The following is an 18,816-nucleotide window of genomic DNA, read 5'->3' as shown; positions in this document are numbered from 1 at the left end:
AGAGAAAGAGGGATACAGAATCTGCAGCAGGCTCCAGGTCTGAGCTATCAGCACAGAGCCCGATGTGGGGCTTGAACCCATGGACCACGAGATCATGACCTGAGCCGAAGTTGCATGCCTAACCAACTGAGCCGCTCAGGTGCCCCAACATAGTGAAATATTTTTAAGGGGATGCTGTGTAAAATATATCATTTTAATCCTAAAATCATTCTTAGGTAGAAATATGTTATGTAATAGCAAGTAAGAGCTTGGCTTTAAAAAGAAATCTTTCAACATGCAAATCGAGTTGTCAAATTCTCTTGCCTTTTAGTTAAAATAGTCACTGCTGCCATTTCTGGAAATCTGTGGCTCTGAATTTCTCATAGATCCTACTCTTTAACGTTTGGACAAAACAGTCATCTTGCCTCTATGTCCTCGCTCCTCAATCCTAGAATCAAAATGCAGTGCTGGAGAAGGACTTTTTGATACTTAATATTCAGTAATGTTACTGTTCTGTTCCAGAAGTTTATTAGTATTTAAAGCACTGCACTTCAAGTATCTTTTACACCCACAGATCATTAAAGCATAATGAACTAAGGACCAGGGGACCTCTTAATGATGCTGGTATTGAAGAATAATATTCCCTGTAAGAGCTAAAAGGTTCCTGTCCTTTGCTGACGCTAGCCATTGTGCAAACTTAAGACAAATCCTTGTATGTAGAACTGGTCCCTTACAGACCTCAACTAGGCTGTAGATACTAAATCATTCAAGGACCGGATGTGTGGCCTATCCAAATTTTAATGATTGCTTTATGACAAGACGATGGGAGAAGTAGATAAGAACAACCAGATAAGACCACTTAGTTTTGTTTTGCCTATTTACACCCTGAGTATTCAGAATGCTATCTCTCTCTGTCTCTCTCTCTCTCTGTCTCTCTCTCTCTCTCTCTCACACACACACACACACACACACACACACACACACACACACACAGAAGTCATGTCAAATGCAGAATGAAAATGAAGAAAGCAGGTCATTTCAATACTTTTTATTTGAGTGTGAAACCATTCATATCTTGCACAACTGTACAGAAAAAACTATTTCCATTTTAGCTGTAGACATGATTATCACACTGAGTGGTGTGATCAAAGATTTTATTTACAGAACAACTGCTGAAACATCCGATGTCATATCTCCATTTATTTCTTACCCATAGGGTAATAGGTCCACCATAATTGCTTGGTGCATTTTATAATACAGAAAGAAAACCTATGTTAATCTCTAACAAACCTCACAAATTGCTACCAATCTGACAGAAAAATGCCTACGAGAAAAGTTTCCGAAAGTACAATACATTTTTATTTCCACACATACACAGTATAGTATAGGCTCAAAGGCACAGCTTTGAAAAAATTTTTTTCTATCAAAGTGTCGGAAATTATTACGGTCTTATGAAGGAACCACGAAAGTCATTTTCACGCTTGGTGCTTGGTAAGTTAATGTTTGGTCCATCTGGTTTCTCAAAGTTAATACAGCAGAGCTGAGTGTGATACTCAATACCATACATCCACATTCTCACAGAATTTTAAAAGCCCCCCTCCTGCCTTTTGCTGACACTAGCCATTGTGCAAACTTAGGACAAATACTTGTATGTAGAAGAACCGGTCCCCTACAAACCTCAATCAACTTAAGGCATACAGAACAGGCCTCTTCCTTCCCTCTAGACAGTGCTTACATTCCAAGACAATGCAGGTACTGTGAATAACATGAGTGTAATAACAGGGGATCTAGAGTCTTCCAGACACCAGCATTTAGCCCCGGTGTTCCAGGAAGCAGTGACGGCACCACCAGGAAGAAGGGATGCGTAGAACATACCTGAGGGCTGTTCGTTGTATAGTAAGATGACAGATGGCAAGGTGAATGCTCTTGGTAAATTATGTGCCCATCCAAGAACACAAACCAGACTCTGTCTCTAGTATCCATCAAGACTAATGAGCTTTTGTCAACAGGAAAATAAGTAGCTTACAGGGAGTGTTTGCCAACACAAAGCAAAGTCGTGGAACAGAGGGAAAAGGCACAGATTGGCCTGCCCAAAATAGTGCTCTATAGAAACAGTCAAGTCTGGCTTGGCTACAGGAACCCAATCTCACTGACTTTTAGTGAGTCCTGTTTCTGAACTAAAGTTTATTCATCCCACACTGAATCCCAGACTCACATTCATTAGGAAAATGGACACTTAGGAATAGTCCACGAGTTATGATGTGTAGAGATAAAGTCTTCTGGGGGTGGGTTGTTGGGTTTATTATTAATAATTATTATTAATATTAAATATGGATTCCTGTGATAGCAGTCATTTAGCCCATCCTGTGGAGGCCTCTCCGTTGATGTAAGCAAAGCCAGGAAAGTGTTGCATGTGCTCGTACTCAGAATTCCTGCGCGTGGTCAGGGGTGTATACATGTCACTAGAGTTTCCGTACCTTGTGGAATGCACAGACGGGCTTGTGTAGCACGTGTTGGCTGTGGGCACCTCTGGCCATCGGGGGGTGACTGGGGTAGGATGCAGTCTGGGAGTACTGCTCATCAAACAGGGTTCCATCCGGGAAGTGGGGCTATTGAAAGGGTACTTGTTGAGGGGAAAGAAATTCCACAAAGTTAAAATTAGCTTGGAAGTTGCATATACACAATATGGGTCATATTTACAAGTTAAATTTCTTAAGATGCTATTAATGGAAGTTGATAAGAAGTAATCAGTGAACTCCTGAAAGATGGAACCTTGGTCTAGGAAGTAACCAACAGGAAAAAGGCAAAGGACTTCAAATCGAGAGTAGGGCTGGTGTTCCCTCAAGTAGTAATATTGATTTTGTGCTCTTAATGTGGAATATTTGGGGAAGTCAAATCCAAAAGAAGGAACAGCCCCACTGGGAATACAGGGGGGGAGGGAGAGAGGGAGGGAGGAAGGGGGAGAGAGGGAGAGGGAGAGGGAGAGGGGGAGGGGGAGAGAGGGGGAGAGAGAGAGAGAGAGAGAGAGAGAGAGAGAGAGAGAGAGAAACAAGTAACAGCATGTCCAAATAGATATGGATATATGAATGTATGGTTGTGAATTTTACCATTAGTTATGGAGATGTGCTAGGTCCCACTCCATCAACCCAAGAGAACAACACTACCAAGTAAACCACAGTGACATTATTAAAAATAGCATTTTACAGTTGAATTCAATTATGAACTGCAGCCTAAAAGCAGGCATTTGAAGAGGAAGCAAGCCAACAGCTTCAAAGGTTATTATTAGTGCCTATCATTTAGAGAACATCTCCCTTTTGGGTTCACATTCACTGAAGTTCTGAAAGATGCACAAGTAGGAAATGGTAAATTGTTGGGCTTGGTGTGAATGTGGAGGAAGGAGTCCAGATAAGCCAACTGAGAGGGGATGGGAGGGGTGCTTTTGTATAGGACAGAGGAGGGGAAGCAGTTCTAGAAAGAATTAGGAATAAGAGAAGTGCCTCTGAAGTGCTTCTTCTTCTACATTCTTCTCTGTTTCCAAGACAGCTATGCAAATAAGCCCCTTTTAGTGCAATCACAGGGGAGGAAGGGGAGGAGCTCTGGGCTCTCTTTGAGAGCTCCCAGTTTGCCGGCCAGGCCAGTCGACACAAAGATTTCCTCGCTGGGCTACAGTTAGGGCCACCCCAACCAGGACAAGAGCCAGTCAACAAGGATGGCAGGGGCAGCGAGTAGGGGAGAGAGTGTGTGTGAATGTATGAATTCTTCTGCTCCCCATCTGTCTTCCCTGACAGTTGGAGAGTGGAGCCCCGAGGGATTAGGTGGGAGGCTGCCTCCTGTGAGGGAGACAGACAGGCTGAAGCCTAGACAGCTGAGAGAAGGGGTGATGACAACAATGGCTGTTCCCCATAGTCGAGGGGGCCAAAAGGGAACCATTCTGCCTTTGACTAGGCGCCCGAAGGAAGCAGGGGAAGGCTGTTAGGCCCAAAGCAGGCAAAGAGAAACAGGTATTCATAGGTCAAGAAAGAGGGCTCCAACTTCTAGTAGCCAGGACTCTCTCTTACACGGGACGGCATGCCTTACACAGAAACGGCAGCCACTTCACAGTGAAAAGAACAGGTAGGAAGGAGGGAGAGAAGCGTGCAGGTGGTGTCTGGGAACTCAAGGGAGAAGGTACCCAGGGTGGTTGCCAAGGAGACCGTGGACAGCATACCAAGGCTTTCATATCCCCAAATCCGATCAAAGATGCTTAAGTGCATGCATGTGCCCATTATGGGAATCTACAGAATGCTGTTCGTATGGCAGCCATGGTGAACCCTCAGGCCTGAGACCATCGTAGGATTTGGCCCTGTCCAAGAAAACAAGATCCCAGGTATCAAACAGCTAACATTGAGAAATGTTATTATAAGACCGTCTCTAATGTTTTTCCAAAAGATTGCTCCCCCTCCTGATATACTCTCAAGTAAGCCCTGCACACGTCCCCTCACCTCACAGTGCTCTCCCTGGCACAGAGGCCTCCTCTCCCATCCTATGGCGGGCCAAGATGGTTCCCCTCTCAGAGAATTTGTCCTACCTGTTCCCTCTGCCTAGAACACTTGTTTCCCACCCCTACCCCCACGCTCCTTGCACGCCTGCCTTTTCATCCTTCTTCAGGTCTCCGCTCAAATGTCACCTCCTCAGAGACTTTTCTGGACATCCTATCTCAAGAAGCTAAATGCTTCACCCTCTGCCTCTCCGGTCAGGAGCTCACCATCCTGCTTGTTAGCTGTCCGTTTCCACTGGCTTCTATTCATAAGCTCCTGGCATGGCTTTGTCATGTTCACTACCATATTCCCCGATATCTGGAATGATGCCTGGCATGCCAGTCACTCTCTGGTGACTGAACACCAGGGTGTCACCCCTAGACAGAAGCTTAGCGATCATATAATTCAACCTTGTGAATCTACATGAGAAAACCAGGACTCGTGAGGTGAAGCATCCTCACTGCCCACAGTCACTGCAGGCTAGCACGAGGGCTGGCATAAAACCCAGTGCTGGGGTAGCATTTTCCCCCACATCGCTCTGGTGCAAACTGGGCATAACCTGCCACGGCGGAATCACACAAGAGAGGAAGACACCCTATTATACTTTAATGTCTTTGTTTCTCTTTCTTTAAGCTCCCTCCTCCCCTACACAGCACAGGGTCTTACAGGCCCTGACCAGGCTTCATCTCGCTGGTGTGGACAGAGCCTCACTTGCCTTGGCCAGTGTAGGTAAAAATGTCACAGTAGGGACTTGGAGCCTCTTTCTCATAGAACCCCAGAGAGTGTGGCTTTTGTGCCTAATCGAGGACCCTAGATGCAGCTGTGCCCAGGGGTTGTGTCACAGACTCAAAAGAGTAATTGCCTGGAAATGAGACTGGCTCAAAATATCCCTAATGGGACAATAAAATCCTGTTACCACAGAATCCAGCATGGAAAAATCTGTCCCGTTAGGTCAGCTAATTGCAAATGAGTCAGTGACTCGTTTTCCCTGTGGTGAAGAGACCATTGAAAGACGAGAGGCTGAAGTGCCCGCTGCCTCAGCCTAGTGATTAACGCCACCAATGAAGCTTCTATTTAGCATGGTGGGAGCGGCTGAGGCTGGCCTGTGGCACCAGCCTCACCTTTCACACTTTACATCCGGTTTCATGCAGGGTGCTTAAGCATGCTGGGCACAAACTCTGGGGTCCAGGGAGCTCTGCGCAGAATAAAGGCGCTTTTTGTTGAGGGCCCATAACAGGAAGTTACCATTTTCTGGGTTAAATCACATGCTGTTGCTACTGATGTTAAACTGGAGATAAGTCCCCAGTTCCCACCCTTCAAAGAGGTGTGTGAGGGGGTACTTGTGGGCACACGTGTGTGTGTGTGTGTGTGTGTGTGTGTGTGTGTCTGTGTGTGTGTGTCTGTGTGTGTGTGCGCATGCGCATGCGCATGAGTAGTCAAAGGTTCTGTCAGATGGCCATCTCAGCTGTGATGGACTCTGGGCCTCTCTAGAATCATGAGGAAGTTCTATTTTGAGAAACAACTCCCCACACCAAGGCTGACTCTCCTGCACTTGGAGAGGGGAAGAATAAGCCCTTTATCCCTGACCCTCACCAAACGGACTGCTACTTGAGCAAGGGGTGAAAGGTGGCCCAGTCAGGAGCGCAAACTGTTTTCCTATGAAAGGCGGCTCTCACGCCGCACCAAAGTTCTGCCAGTGGGCCTGCCCCCAGGCAGGCTTCCTCTTAGCCCCTTCTGTAAGAGGATATAGCTCCCCCCAAATATTCGCCGGACAGTTCACATCCATTGAGCTTTTAGGGGTTGGACTGAGTTAATGCACATGAAACTCTTAGAATTCCCACATATAGTAAGTTTTCAAAATGTGTTAGCTATTACTAATAATTCTTCTTCTTTGCTTCCTAGGATCATGGTCCATTAATAACAGGAAGAGCCTTAGCGGCCGACCATCTCGTCCTACCTCTCATTTCACAGATGAGGAAACTGAAGTCAAGAGAGGGGGAAATGATCTGCTTGAGGGCACACAGCAGCTTAGTACCAGAGCAAGGATCCTTTCATTCATTCATTTCATTAACAAGTATTTAACTGAGTACCTACTAGCTAGTATAGCAAGAGACATAGATACCATGCAAAACATAACAACTGTGGTGTTATGAAAGATGATAATAATAATAATAATAATAAACACAAATAGTGTTGACTATGAGCCAGGCCCTGTTCTAACCTTAATCAACTTACTTAACCCTCACAACCCTAAGAAATATGTACTATAATTCTCCCCATTTTTTAGATAAGGAAATTGACCACAGAGCTAATTAGAGGCAAAGCGGGGATTTGAACCCAGGAAGCTTGGCTCTGTAGTCACAGATCTTATACCACTACGGTTGATTGATTTTTGTCCCCTTTGGCTCAAGATGCTATCCCAAAGTGGAACACCCTAAGCAAACTGGCCCTGGGCTGTGCTGGGCCACCAGAGATTCGGTGAGAGTTACGTGACTGGCTGGCAAGGTCAGGCCTTGGCCATACAGATGAGGAACAAAGAAAAGCTTTCTAGTCTACTGTACATGGGTTTCTAGCCATCGTTGATGAACTGGCTTTTGAGCTCAGGGACCCAATTCACATTCACGGCTGCTGACAGGGTAGAAGTTGCACAAACGCATGTTGAATGAGGCTCAGAAATATTTTGTAGCCGTGTATTTGGTCTGGCTTGTTTTCTCTTTTTGGTCGAGCATAAGAAGGGGCACCTGGGAAGGGGCAGCTGAGACCATCCCTTCCTTGTTCACTTAGTTTGATGGGAGCAAGTGTAGCGTAGTTGCAAGAAGGGTGTTTTTCTGAAATAATTCAAGCCTTACACCTCCTTCACCTGGACTCACTAATGCAGAAATTACTAGAATTCAAGCAGGACTGGAGGTTTACCTTTGTTGTTACCCAAGAGGAAAGCATGTGTTGTGCAAATAAATAGTATAAATAAGAGCACACACATCCTCTGTTTCAACAACCAAAGGACTTCAGATTATTTTGAGCTTATAAATGCTGGGGCGCATGGAATCACTGCACTTCACAGATGTGTTGTATCCGTCTTTAAGACAGGTATTTATTCGCAGAAGTTAGTTTCAGTTACTCTTGTGCTGATGACCGCTTGGGATGCCTTAACCAATATTCTATAACTGTGGTTTTCCTTCAATTCAGACTCATCTTTTTCCCCAGTGAGTCTGACACAATGAAGTGTGATATTCACTACTCAGGACTGGAACAGCTTGAACTCTGCTCTGGAAAGCTAAAGAAACTAATTAGCCCTGCAGTGGATTTTTCCCCTCTCTGTTCAACATTAAACCAAAGTACCACAAGAGGAGAGAAAGTGAGTCTAGGGTATGTGATTCTTCTTTTGGGTAGCTTGAAACTGACTGAGAACAGTTAGAGTAACTTCTTGAATTTGCGTCCTACCCTCCAAACCATACTGGGTGCAGTGTTCATTGCCCCGGGCTTGGGGTTCAAAGCTGGAGAATTCGCATGGGAGTCTGCTTTGCTACTTACTGGATACATAGGCTGGGGCAAATTACGTTATGAGACTGTTTCCTCCTTTTTAAAAACTGGAGGAAAAATGCCTTCTTCCTGAGGTTGCTATGAGAATTGAGTCCGTGTATTTGAAAGTGCCTAAAACAGAGCTTGATGCATAAATGTTAGTGAAAAACAAAGCAAAGGATTCTTTGTCTTTAGACACCCTACCTTCTCCAGGAGCACTATCCCCCACCCCCATCAACCTGGGTAGAGAGGTGATGTAAATAACTTCTCACCCTGCTGTATAAATGGAGGCCAAGGCACAAGCCTTTAAGCATAGAGTGTGAATGCATGGTGGGGTCAGCAGTTGTCAAAAGACCTTGTTGAAAGGCCACTGTGTGTGTGGGGGGGGGGGAGGGACGCTGAAAAGGCTGATTGACCCTGTCACCTCTTCTTCCATGGACTTTCAATTAGTCCTTGGCCCTTCGATTAAGAATTGCTATCAAATGATAGTGCTCCATTCGGGGACTGTTGTGGCTTCCAGAGCGGAGGCTGCAAGACCTAGCTTTGATCACCAGGGATCACATGGGCCTTTAGGAGACCCTGGTTTCTTTTCATGGCAATGTCTTTAAAAATAGCACCTCAGGGACACCTGGGTAGCTCAGTCAGTTAAATGTCTGACTCTTGATTTTGGCTCAGGTCATGATCTCATGATTCATGAGATCGAGCCCCACACTGGGCTCTGCACTGACAGCACAGAGTCTGCTTGGGATTCATTCTCTCTCTCTCTCTCTCTCTCTCTCGCTCTCTCTCTCTCTCTCTCTCCCCCCCTTTCTCTGTCCCTCCCCTGCTCACATACTCTCCCTTTCAAAATAGATAAACATTAAAACAAATAAAAATAAAAATACCACCCCAGAAATTTCATGAGGATGGACAAGGGAGGGAAGAAAGAGGGAACACAATGCCTGTGGCTTGGAACTTCAGCTTGATCTCGCCACTGCTGCTTAGATGACGGTCTCCTACTGGAACATAAGTTCTCCAAGAGCAGGCCTACTTCTGTCCCCTTCTCCACTATTATCAGAGGCTAGAGTGTGCTTGCCACGCAGTCAGCACCCAAGCATCATTCAAGAGTAAATGAATGAATGAGTGAACGTACAAATGAATGCATGCATGATCTGCTTACACTGCTGTTAAGTGTGACCCAGGCTCTGGCAGCAGCTCTGAGTCATTTTGCAGATCACAGTGAGGAGCACAGACTCTGCTCCCGAGGGAAGCAGTACCTAAGGGTCTGGCTTCTCTGTGTGACGCAGTTGGAGACCTATAATGAATGCCCCAGGTGATGGTTTAGTGGAATCAACTTCTCGGCTTGTTTGGGGATTATACCGGGGCTCCCCTTGGTACTGCAGATGGAAATCAAAACAGACGCTTGTTTGCCCCGAGTGCCATGTATTGTGGATACACTCTCCTCAGTGCCTTCCCTGAGAGGCCCATCCGTGTGCTGACAGCTGATGCAATCGTGGCCTCCACCCTCTCTCAAGTCCTGCTATCTCTATTCTAGACGTCTGCAAGTGCTCTGCAGCAGAGCTCCCTGCCTCCATTGGGCACCTTTCCAGTTTATCCTGAGTGCCCTCCTCAAGCAGAGCTCTCGCCTTACCTCCCGGGCTCCCCCCCCCCCTCCACCAGCGGGATGGAGTGAATGTCCTCTGCACTCCTTTGTTTGTGTTGCCTCACTTCCTGTCTCCTCATCTGTTCAAGACACCTTAGTGAATGCCGACACAGGAGACGTGGCAGAGAGCCATGTGCAAGAGCTTGGACACACAGGGGTCACACTGCCTGGGTTCAAATCCTCAGGCAGGTGACACTCACTTCCTTTCTGCAAGGATTACCATGACGATGTGTAAAGTGCTCAGCACAGAGCCTGGGGTGTGAGGAGGGTTACCAACAGAGGCGCTGTGCGAGTCTAGAGCAGTGGTATGTCATAAGGTCCTGGAAGAAGGAAGGGTTGGTGTCCTGAACAACAAGCAGAAGGTTGGAGAAGAAAGTCCCAGCCTGAGAGAACGATATCTGCGAATTGCACATGGGTTGGCAAGGCTGGAGCAAATGGTGGTGGGGTGGTTGGTAGGCCACAGAGGCAGGCAGAAGCCAGATGGTTACAAGTCATAGGAGGCATGCCAAGGAATTGAACTTGACTCTGAATGCGATGACATGAAAAGAAGGAGAGTGTTAATGGCCAGTCAAGTTTTTTTTCCAAAAGACTCCTCCAGCTACAGCATAGAGGATGGGCCAGAAATGGTGCAAGTTTAGTGATACAGAAACCGATGGGAAGAATTTTGCCACAGTCTAGGTGAGACCTGAGCTAAGGCAAGGACAGTGAGGGCATTCAGAGACCTTGAGGATGTAGAATTGAATAGAACTGGTGACCGGCTGCCTTTGAGGCCAGAGCAACAGGAAGTGCCCGAGACAAGTAGAGGACCCAACGCTGACATTATAGGTACAACCACAATTTCCATTCACCACAGGCTGCAGGGAGTTGATATGGTTTGTTAGACAAGGGAAGAGCCAAAGGAAATGTGTGGCCTGAGAACAATCTGATAAAGGGCCCATTTTAGGAGGATTCTTCTGGTGAGGTTGTACATGTGGACTAGACTGGAAAGGAACAGACGTGAGACCGGGGGACTAGTTACAATGACACTGAGGTAATAGTCCTGACAGGACTCGATGAGGGCCAGCACCGGGAGGATGGGAGACAAAAGATCCCATGTGAGGGGGGCTGCCTGAGAAAAGGCAGCAGACATCGCGGCTGACCGGATTCTGGGATTAGAGAGGCCAAAGTGAGGGTGGAACCAAAGACCACTGGTGCGCACCCACGTGCGTGAGAGAGAGTGGAGATGACTGCTGGCTGAGCACCCGCTGTGGGCAGTTGCTGAAGGATGGGGGTGCCCCTTAGGAGAAGACCATCCTCTCCTTGGTGACACCCAGGCTGCACGCAGTATCCAGAAGGTACTAATTAACTATGTTAAGTTGACTAGACCGGCCACCAAGCATACCAAGGCCTGGACAAAGAAGCAGGCCGCCCACTCACCTGTGCAGAGCTCCTGTGGTAAGGGGAGTAGTGCAGCGGTCCAGAGATGGCTGTGTCGTGGGGGAGGGCCGGGTACTGGCTCTGCATTGGGGGAGGATGCTGGTTGCCATAGCTCCCATAGTTATAGCTCCCCGTGTACCTAAACCGCAGTAAGCACATTGAATATTGTGAGTCACGGAAGGGACAGCAAGTCACTTTGACACCTTTAAAAATCAACCACATCTTTTCTTTCTCTTTTAGTTCTTCTTTCTCATTTTCCATTTTACTCCTCCTTTTTGGTTCTTACCATCTCCAACCCTGCTGTGGTGCGTTTAAACTCCCAAGTTGATTTTCCTTCTCTCCCTCCCAGCACACCTCCCTTACCACCCAGAGAGCGCTTAGGGAATGAAAAGCCAGCTCTGAGCAAAACATAATTAGTGATGGAAACCTCTACTCCTGCTCTGTGGAAAAGCCCGAAGTCAACCAGGAAAGAAAGAAGACATTACTTTGGGATTTATGCTTTGTATTGTTCAGGCCTTGGCTTGCCTGTGAGGGGGAAGGATGCCGTGTGTTATGAGGAGCTCTCTCCAGCGGGGAAACACCGTGGCACGGTCAGCCAGCTCTCAAAGACTCCCGTGCTGAGCCTGGCTCCATCACTTTCCAGCTGTAGGAACATGGGCTACCCACAGCCTTGTTTCTCACATTTGTAAAAACGCTGCCCCTCGTTATTCTGGGGGTTCACGTATGTGAAGACAATCTATACGATAGAAATTCCTGTAAAACATGGGATATTCTTATCACTGTTCTCAATAACATCTTTACAGCAAAAATGCTGACATAAGACCGTGTGGGTGTCTATTCTGCCATTGCTCCAGAATCAGAAAGCTTCCTGAAACAGTTTTCAAAGTCTATTCTAAATGCGTGGGAAGATACTCTAAGAGAAGTAAACTCTGAGAAAATAACAGCTGCCCTATTCACTGGTCAAGGGCACCTGAACCCAGGCCAACAGCCAGGCCCGTGTCCAGCCTCGGGGTTGTCACCTGGCTGCGTGATGCTGGGCCACTGTGTGGAGGAAACCTGAGAGGGCCTCTTCCTGTGGTCTGCTGGTCAGCACCCACATGGCAGAGTCTTACCTTCTTCAGCATAAGGGCCCTTTTTTTTAACGTCGTAAGTAGTTTTCAGATTGCTGCACGTTAGACGTTATGAGATTAGTGTCTTTTAATGAAGACAACGCATGATGGCAAGAAGCCACTATGATTCAGGTAACCCTTTTAATTTTTTTTTTTTAACGCTTATTTATTTTTGAGACAGAGAGAGACAGAGCACGAGTGGGGAGGGTCAGAGAGAGAGAAAGACACAGAATCCGAAACAGGCTCCAGGCTCCGAGCTGTCAGCCCAGAGCCCGACGCGGGGCTCGAACTCACGGACCGTGAGATCGTGACCTGAGCCGAAGTCAGACGCCCAACCGACTGAGCCACCCAGGCGCCCCCAGGTAACATTTTTAAATGGATGTGCAGTTTATTCTTCACAGCAACACCACCACATGGATTTGGGAGAAAATGGGCAAAACAAAGGATTTCTTTCTTTGTGGCACAAAGCACCGTTGGAACCCACAGGGATTCCTGAACCCTGTTAATAAGTGCTACCCTCCAGGGACCTTCAGCCCTCGGGTGGGGAAGTCCTCCTCTAATCCAGTCCTAGGAGACCCGGACCCCATCATGAAACTTTCCCACCCGGGGGAACTGCTGGAAGGGAGCTCTCTGCTGAGGCTCTAAAGCAGAAAAGAAGGAAGAACACAGGCTCTCGAGTCAGACAGATGCTCAGCCTGGGCCCTGCATTTACCAGCTGTGTGACCCTATGCAACAGAACTTGAACAAGTCTCAGTTTCCTCATCTGTGAAATGGGCTCCCTAATGCCCACCTCTCTGGCCTTGTGGGGACCGCAAGAGACGGTTCTCCGCAGTACCCTACAGTGCCGAGCGCACTGCCATCTTTGCAACGGGCACCATTCTTCCTGCCCTTTGAGAAAACAGCTGCAAGTGAACCCTGCCGTTTAAAACCAAATGTAAAAGTATGGTGGCATGCATTCCAGGAAGGTCACCTACCCGTGCTCCTCTCTGTGCGGATAAACTGGTATCCGGTGTGTGACGGAGGAAGAAGGCACATGAGTACTCCTCATGCAGGGCAGCTGCTGGGAGTTTTCAGCTGGGGACCCTGCTGCCGTTGTCACCGTATAGGTCAGAGACCACGTGTATGACTGCATTGCTCCTGCAGAGACCAAGTAAGATGCATAAATCACTAACACAGTTCTTCCATGCCCCATTCTTAGAACACTTTAGTGGCCTCCCACGCTCTTTAAGCTGAATGTCAAAATCTTTACAAAGCGTGTGTCTCAGTCCTTGCTGACCTCACAAGAAGCATCCCCCACCTCTGTCTTTGTTCTCTGAGCCAGACACAAGATCTTTCTTTCGTTTTTTTCCCAGAGAACCACGATTCCCAGCACCCCGGGGCCTTTGCACATGCTGTTACTGCTGTCTGAAACCTCATTCTTCCCTTAGTACCCCCTGTGTCTTAAGCCCAGACTAAGTCAGATCCCCTACTGCACTATAGTCCTTCATGGTGCCTACCACAATTTGTAATCTTACACCCATTAATGAATGTGATTGATTTAATGCCATCCTCCCTCCTCCAGACTAGAAGCCCTATGAGGGTAGGTGCCTTGTCTGCTTTGTCCACTATTGGATTCCCAGTGCTTACTAGTGCAGAGCCTGGTGACCAAAAATTTTTCAATAAAAACTTTAAAAGGAAGAAAAGGGAAAGGAAAGGTAGAAAGAGAAAGAGGGAGGGAAGGAGAGAGGACAAAAGCTCAGGGAGGCACAGCCGAGTAACTTCTCAACGCTCAACTAAACAGGTGCTGGGGAGCCAACAAACCACTCTAAGCAGCCCTAAGTAGATTACTGGGCTCTGCCTACCCAGGTCTTTTTGAAGATTACTAGACAGTGACCTGAGCGGTGACCTATTCCATACATATTGCTAATTCCATTAATTTACTTTTTAATTGGATACCTTGAAAATGCTGGGGATTGGGAAGAGAAACTGACAAAATGCAAAACCCTCAAGATGCTTAAGACTTTTATGAGATGGTTAGAATATAAAGATGGTAATTTAAGAAATCACTAAGTGATATACTCATTGATTTCTGGTAAATTTGAGAATGTTGATATAGTGGAAATAATTAAGCCTATTTTAGGAGGTGGAGGGAAGACCATTCAACACGCCGTTGCAGACGCAGGAAAACTGAAGAATTGGTTAAGGGAAACCATTCTTAAGTGAAGTAAAACATGGTGCTCCGTTTCTGTGTTTTCTGCAGCAGATCTTTTCTATCTCAGCATTCCTGGGGGAAGATAGAAGAGCGGTTCTTGTTAAAAACTGCAGTCCCTTCCATCCCAAGGACTTTGCAGATGGCACATGAGTAGCTGCACTGGCATGGAGCAGGTGGAAGAAAGAGTTGGTGGACCAGCACTATGCCAATTACATGGCAGAAATTCAGTGAGCGATGCTCTGAAAGGTGTGTGAAAATGCAATCCTACTTTGAACACAGCTGTTTGTTATTAAAAGAACTCTGGGGGCGCCTGGGTGGCACAGTCGGTTAAGCGTCCGACTTCAGCCAGGTCACGATCTCGCGGTCCATGGGTTCAAGCCCCGCGTCGGGCTCTGGGCTGATGGCTCAGAGCCTGGAGCCTGTTTCCGATTCTGTGTCTCCCTCTCTCTCTGCCCCTCCCCCGTTCATGCTCTGTCTCTCTCTGTCCCAAAAATAAATAAAAAACGTTGAAAAAAAATTAAAAAAAAAAAAAAAAGAACTCTGTATTGAACTCTTTCGTAAATTGGGAGAATCCTTTGGAATGCAAGTAATGCCCTTTTTTTTTAACGAAGTGACAAAGGTTCATTCCAAGAACACGAAAAAGGGACACGACTTATTGAGCATTTAATAAAGCCCAGGCACTGTGCTTAGTGCTTTACCGATAACCTTGAGATAAAGATCGTGCCTACTTCACAGATGAGGAAACTGAAGGTTAAGTCTGAAAGAACTTAAGGGAGTGCATAAGAATACAGAAGATTCAAGAAGATAATGTGAACGGGGGAGTCAAGGAAGAAATTAAAATTGCAGCAAAAAGTGCAACAAGGAACGAGGCTAAACATGCATACTCTTCCTAGAGGCGGGCCTTAGACTTGGCGCAGAGACTTTCCAGGAAACAATGCCACAAGGGAAACCTGACAGGTCAGGAGCCATAAGATAGTAGACAAACTGCTCAGGAGTAAACTGTGCTTAGAATTATGATCAAACAAGAATTTCTTTCAGATGCCCCCATAAAAGGCAACTGTGAACTGCTTAACGGTGTCCTCAGCAACACCCTTACAGTGGGCTCCAACCTTGATTCTCAGGACCCTTCCTTATGTCAACACTCCAGGCTAGTGGCATCTCACTCAAGTCCAGTTCAGAGAAATTTCAAATGTTAACTTGCACGAGGTCCCAGTGGGTGGGGCCGGTGGGGCTCTGAACTCCAGTCTGCCCCATGCTTTTATTCTCTCTACCATATTGCTTCTTCACTCTGGCTCCGAGTCCTGCTGAGCCTCTTATACTTTAGGAGGCTTTCTCTCATCAACTGCAAAGCAAGCCTGAGAATACGTATCTTGCAGAAGTGTTTTGAGGGTTAAGTGAGATGAGTCTGGGGCGTGGGAGGCTCTTAACGGTATTCATGCACTCCTCACCGTGAATTCAGGTATTCTTATACGAGACTTTCTTAGAGCAAACATTTCTGGATGTCCCATTTCAGATGCCAGGGAAGAAAGACAAGTTTCTTGGGTCAGATTCTGTCACCAGGGATGAAAGGCTTGAATAGCAACAGCTAATTACAGCAAACTTCTAAGTGTGTTTTTCCATAAAATCATAGGTGTTCTTATTCATCAGTATGGCTGAAAGTACCCCTTTTCCTGGCTTGCACATGCACATCATATACAAAAAGATAATGACTTCAGTAGGCTGTTAGGCATCATTTATGGTAACTGCAAGGAGACTGGAAAGGAAAAATTCCAAAATGATCATGCCCCAGATGATTGGATTATGCATGACTGCACTCCTCTATATTTTGCACTTCATATGAAGTTATATTACTGTTATAATTTTTTAAAGGAGCCTTTCTATTAAAACAGGTTATCTCTAGGTGGTGGGGTTGAGGAGGGCTTTAAAGCATTTCTTCACTTTGCTTATCTGTATTTTTCTATAACGAATGTGCATTGTCTCCATGAAAAGAAAAATATTATTAAAATATATTAAACAAGCTTGATAATTGGAGATGGAATTGGAGGGAGGTGGGAAGTATGGGAGAACAATGAACCAGCCACAGCAAGCAAGTAATTAACCCTTCAAGCCCCTGGGACCTCAGGAGAGCACCGCAAGGTCAGTGGGTATTTAAAGGAGGCAGCTCAGGAAGCCAAATGATTTTCTCTTTTTCCCCAAGCAGTAGGAAGACAGAGTGATAATAGCCATCACCTGAGAGAATGGAGTAGAAGTTACTTTTGTATGAGCTCCTGGAGCACAGCAACTGTTCCTTATTCATCTCTGTATCCCCAACAGAGGGTCTGCCAAAAAGTAGGTGTTCAGTAAATTTTTGTTTCATTGAATTTGTTGTTGGAGGAGTAAATGCTGCTAGAAATAGACGTTATCAAACAAAAAGCTAGTGGAACTCTTGGAAAAATGGGCTCCCGTGGTCTGGGAAACAAAACCCCTAAATGGCCGTGTGCCAGCAATCTAACAGACCCACTCAGGCAGGCTTAAGCAGATTAACACCTACTGGCTTGGGTGAGAAACCCTTTTTGCCTGGGGACCAGAAAAGAACACCCCTTGCATTCCCTTTCCTATCAGTGGGACCTCCAGTGAGAATTGCTGCTGCTGCTGCTGCTGCTGCTGCTGCTTTTTTAAGGAAACTAATAAAAGGAAATGTGTGCAGTTCACAGTTTTGCTTAATTTTTAAGACAACGCTAATGCTTTTTATTTATTGGTAAAACAATAACCTTCCCTAGTTGCCCAATTCCCCTTTCTCTTTTTCTCCATGACCTGTATGCCCACTCTTATTTCAAAGTCTGAGAATAGTGGAGAAAGCCCCCTGGTCTCTAAGAATACGATAAAGATCCCCAAAGATCTGAGAATCCTATAAAGGTAAGTGTTGTCTGTGTTCTAGTCTTAAAACTGCAGGAGAAGAAGATTTTCTTTCCTTTCCATCCCCAACAAAAAGTTTTTCATTCCTGAGTTTTTGTTGTTGTTGTTTTCTTGGAGGGGGTTTTCAACTCAGGACAGGAAGGGTGCTTGAAACATAACAGGCAGTCAGTAATGACTTGTTGAATAAGTGAAAGAATGAATGATAAACCATCCAACATAAACCAGACCTCATGCTATTTTCTTTTTATACACCGACTCACTGAATCTTCACAATAACCTCTTGAGATGGGAGGTATTACCTCTTTCTTTCAGGTGAGAAAACTGAGGCCTAAGACTTGCTCAGGTGAGTGGCAGAGTTGGGATCTGAACCCAGATGTGCCCAACTCCAGAGCCTTTCCAAAAACAACAGTCGCCTCTCACACTTGAACGTGCATTTGAATCATAGGAGATCTTGTTAAAATGCAGATTCTGATTCAGTAGGTTGGGAGCTGAGCCAGCAATTCTGCATTTATAACAAATTTCTAAACGATGATAATGCTGTTGGTCTGTGGACCACACTTTGAGCAGCAAGGGTCTATAAACCACCCACTGCCTCCGGTCACGCATGCTCCATGTTGAGGGCCATTAAAGATCAGAAGTTGTAAGGCTCTAGTACAGACTTGTGAAAATTCAGGCTACTTTCCAGTCTACCTGGCCATACCCTTCCTTCAGATCTCGGACTAAACCACTTGATGCTTTTCTCCACTAGGATTCTATGAACCATCACAGATGTTCAGGGTTTGATCTAACCTAAGCCTTTTGGTAGTACCTTCCTGAGAAATAAGCTCCTTTAAGTATGTCTGGATTCTGGAACTGCCTATACAGTAGCCACTAGACGTAGATGGCTATTTAAATTTAAATTAATTAAAACAAGGGGCCCCTGGGTGGTTCAGTTGGTTAAGCTCTTCGTCTCAGAGCATGATCTCGTGGTTTGTGGGTTTGAACCCCCGCATCGGGCTCTGTGCTGACAGCTCAGAGCCTGGAGCCTACTTCAGATTCTGTGTCTCCCCCTCTCTCAGCCCATCCACTGCTCGCTCTTGCTCTCTCTCTCTCTCTCTCTCTCTCAAAAATAAACATTAAAAAAATTGAAACAAAATACAATTAAAAATTCAGCTCCTTCATTGCACTAGCTACACCGCAAGTGCTCAGTAGCCCCATGTGGTTAGTGTCTACTATTTTGAATAGCTCAGATTAAAAAAAAAAAAAAAAAAAACAAAGTTGCCATCATCACAGAAAAATCTACCTGAACCGTGGGCTATCCATGGCTCTATCCCCCATTGGCTACCATCCATCCCTAAGGCAGTAGTGCTTAAGGAGAATACTTGCTGGAGTTGAAAACCTCATCTGTTTGCGTTACACTTTATCAGTAGCTCCATGACCAGGAGCAGCAAATGGATCCGTTCCCAGAGACAGATGGGGATTCAAGATCTGGCTGCCACCTACCTCTGCAACTGCCCCCACTGCCACTCTCCCCTTATGTGTGTCCGTTAGTCAATCCTCACTACGCCA

At 46.1% G+C, this 18,816-nt stretch overlaps 1 protein-coding gene across 4 annotated transcripts in view; it reads right to left on the bottom strand.

Moving 5' to 3' along the window:
• Positions 1–1,012: 1,012 nt before the first annotated feature.
• Positions 1,013–18,816, bottom strand: part of RFX4 (regulatory factor X4) — a 164,620-nt gene continuing 146,816 nt past the window's right edge. For all 4 annotated transcript variants that reach the window (XM_019835449.3, XM_045062265.1, XM_045062266.1 and 1 more), the window contains 3 exons: positions 13,157–13,319; positions 11,074–11,212; positions 1,013–2,602 (listed from right to left, as the gene is read on the bottom strand). In XM_019835449.3, the coding sequence (XP_019691008.1) occupies positions 2,330–2,602; positions 11,074–11,212; positions 13,157–13,319 (575 nt within the window). In that variant the 3' untranslated portion in view covers positions 1,013–2,329. The remainder of the gene's footprint in view (positions 2,603–11,073; positions 11,213–13,156; positions 13,320–18,816) is intronic.

The sequence above is a fragment of the Felis catus genome, chromosome B4 (genome assembly GCF_018350175.1).
Source record: "Felis catus isolate Fca126 chromosome B4, F.catus_Fca126_mat1.0, whole genome shotgun sequence".
NCBI lineage: Eukaryota > Metazoa > Chordata > Mammalia > Carnivora > Felidae > Felis > Felis catus.
This window is presented reverse-complemented; position numbering and strand designations above follow the sequence as displayed.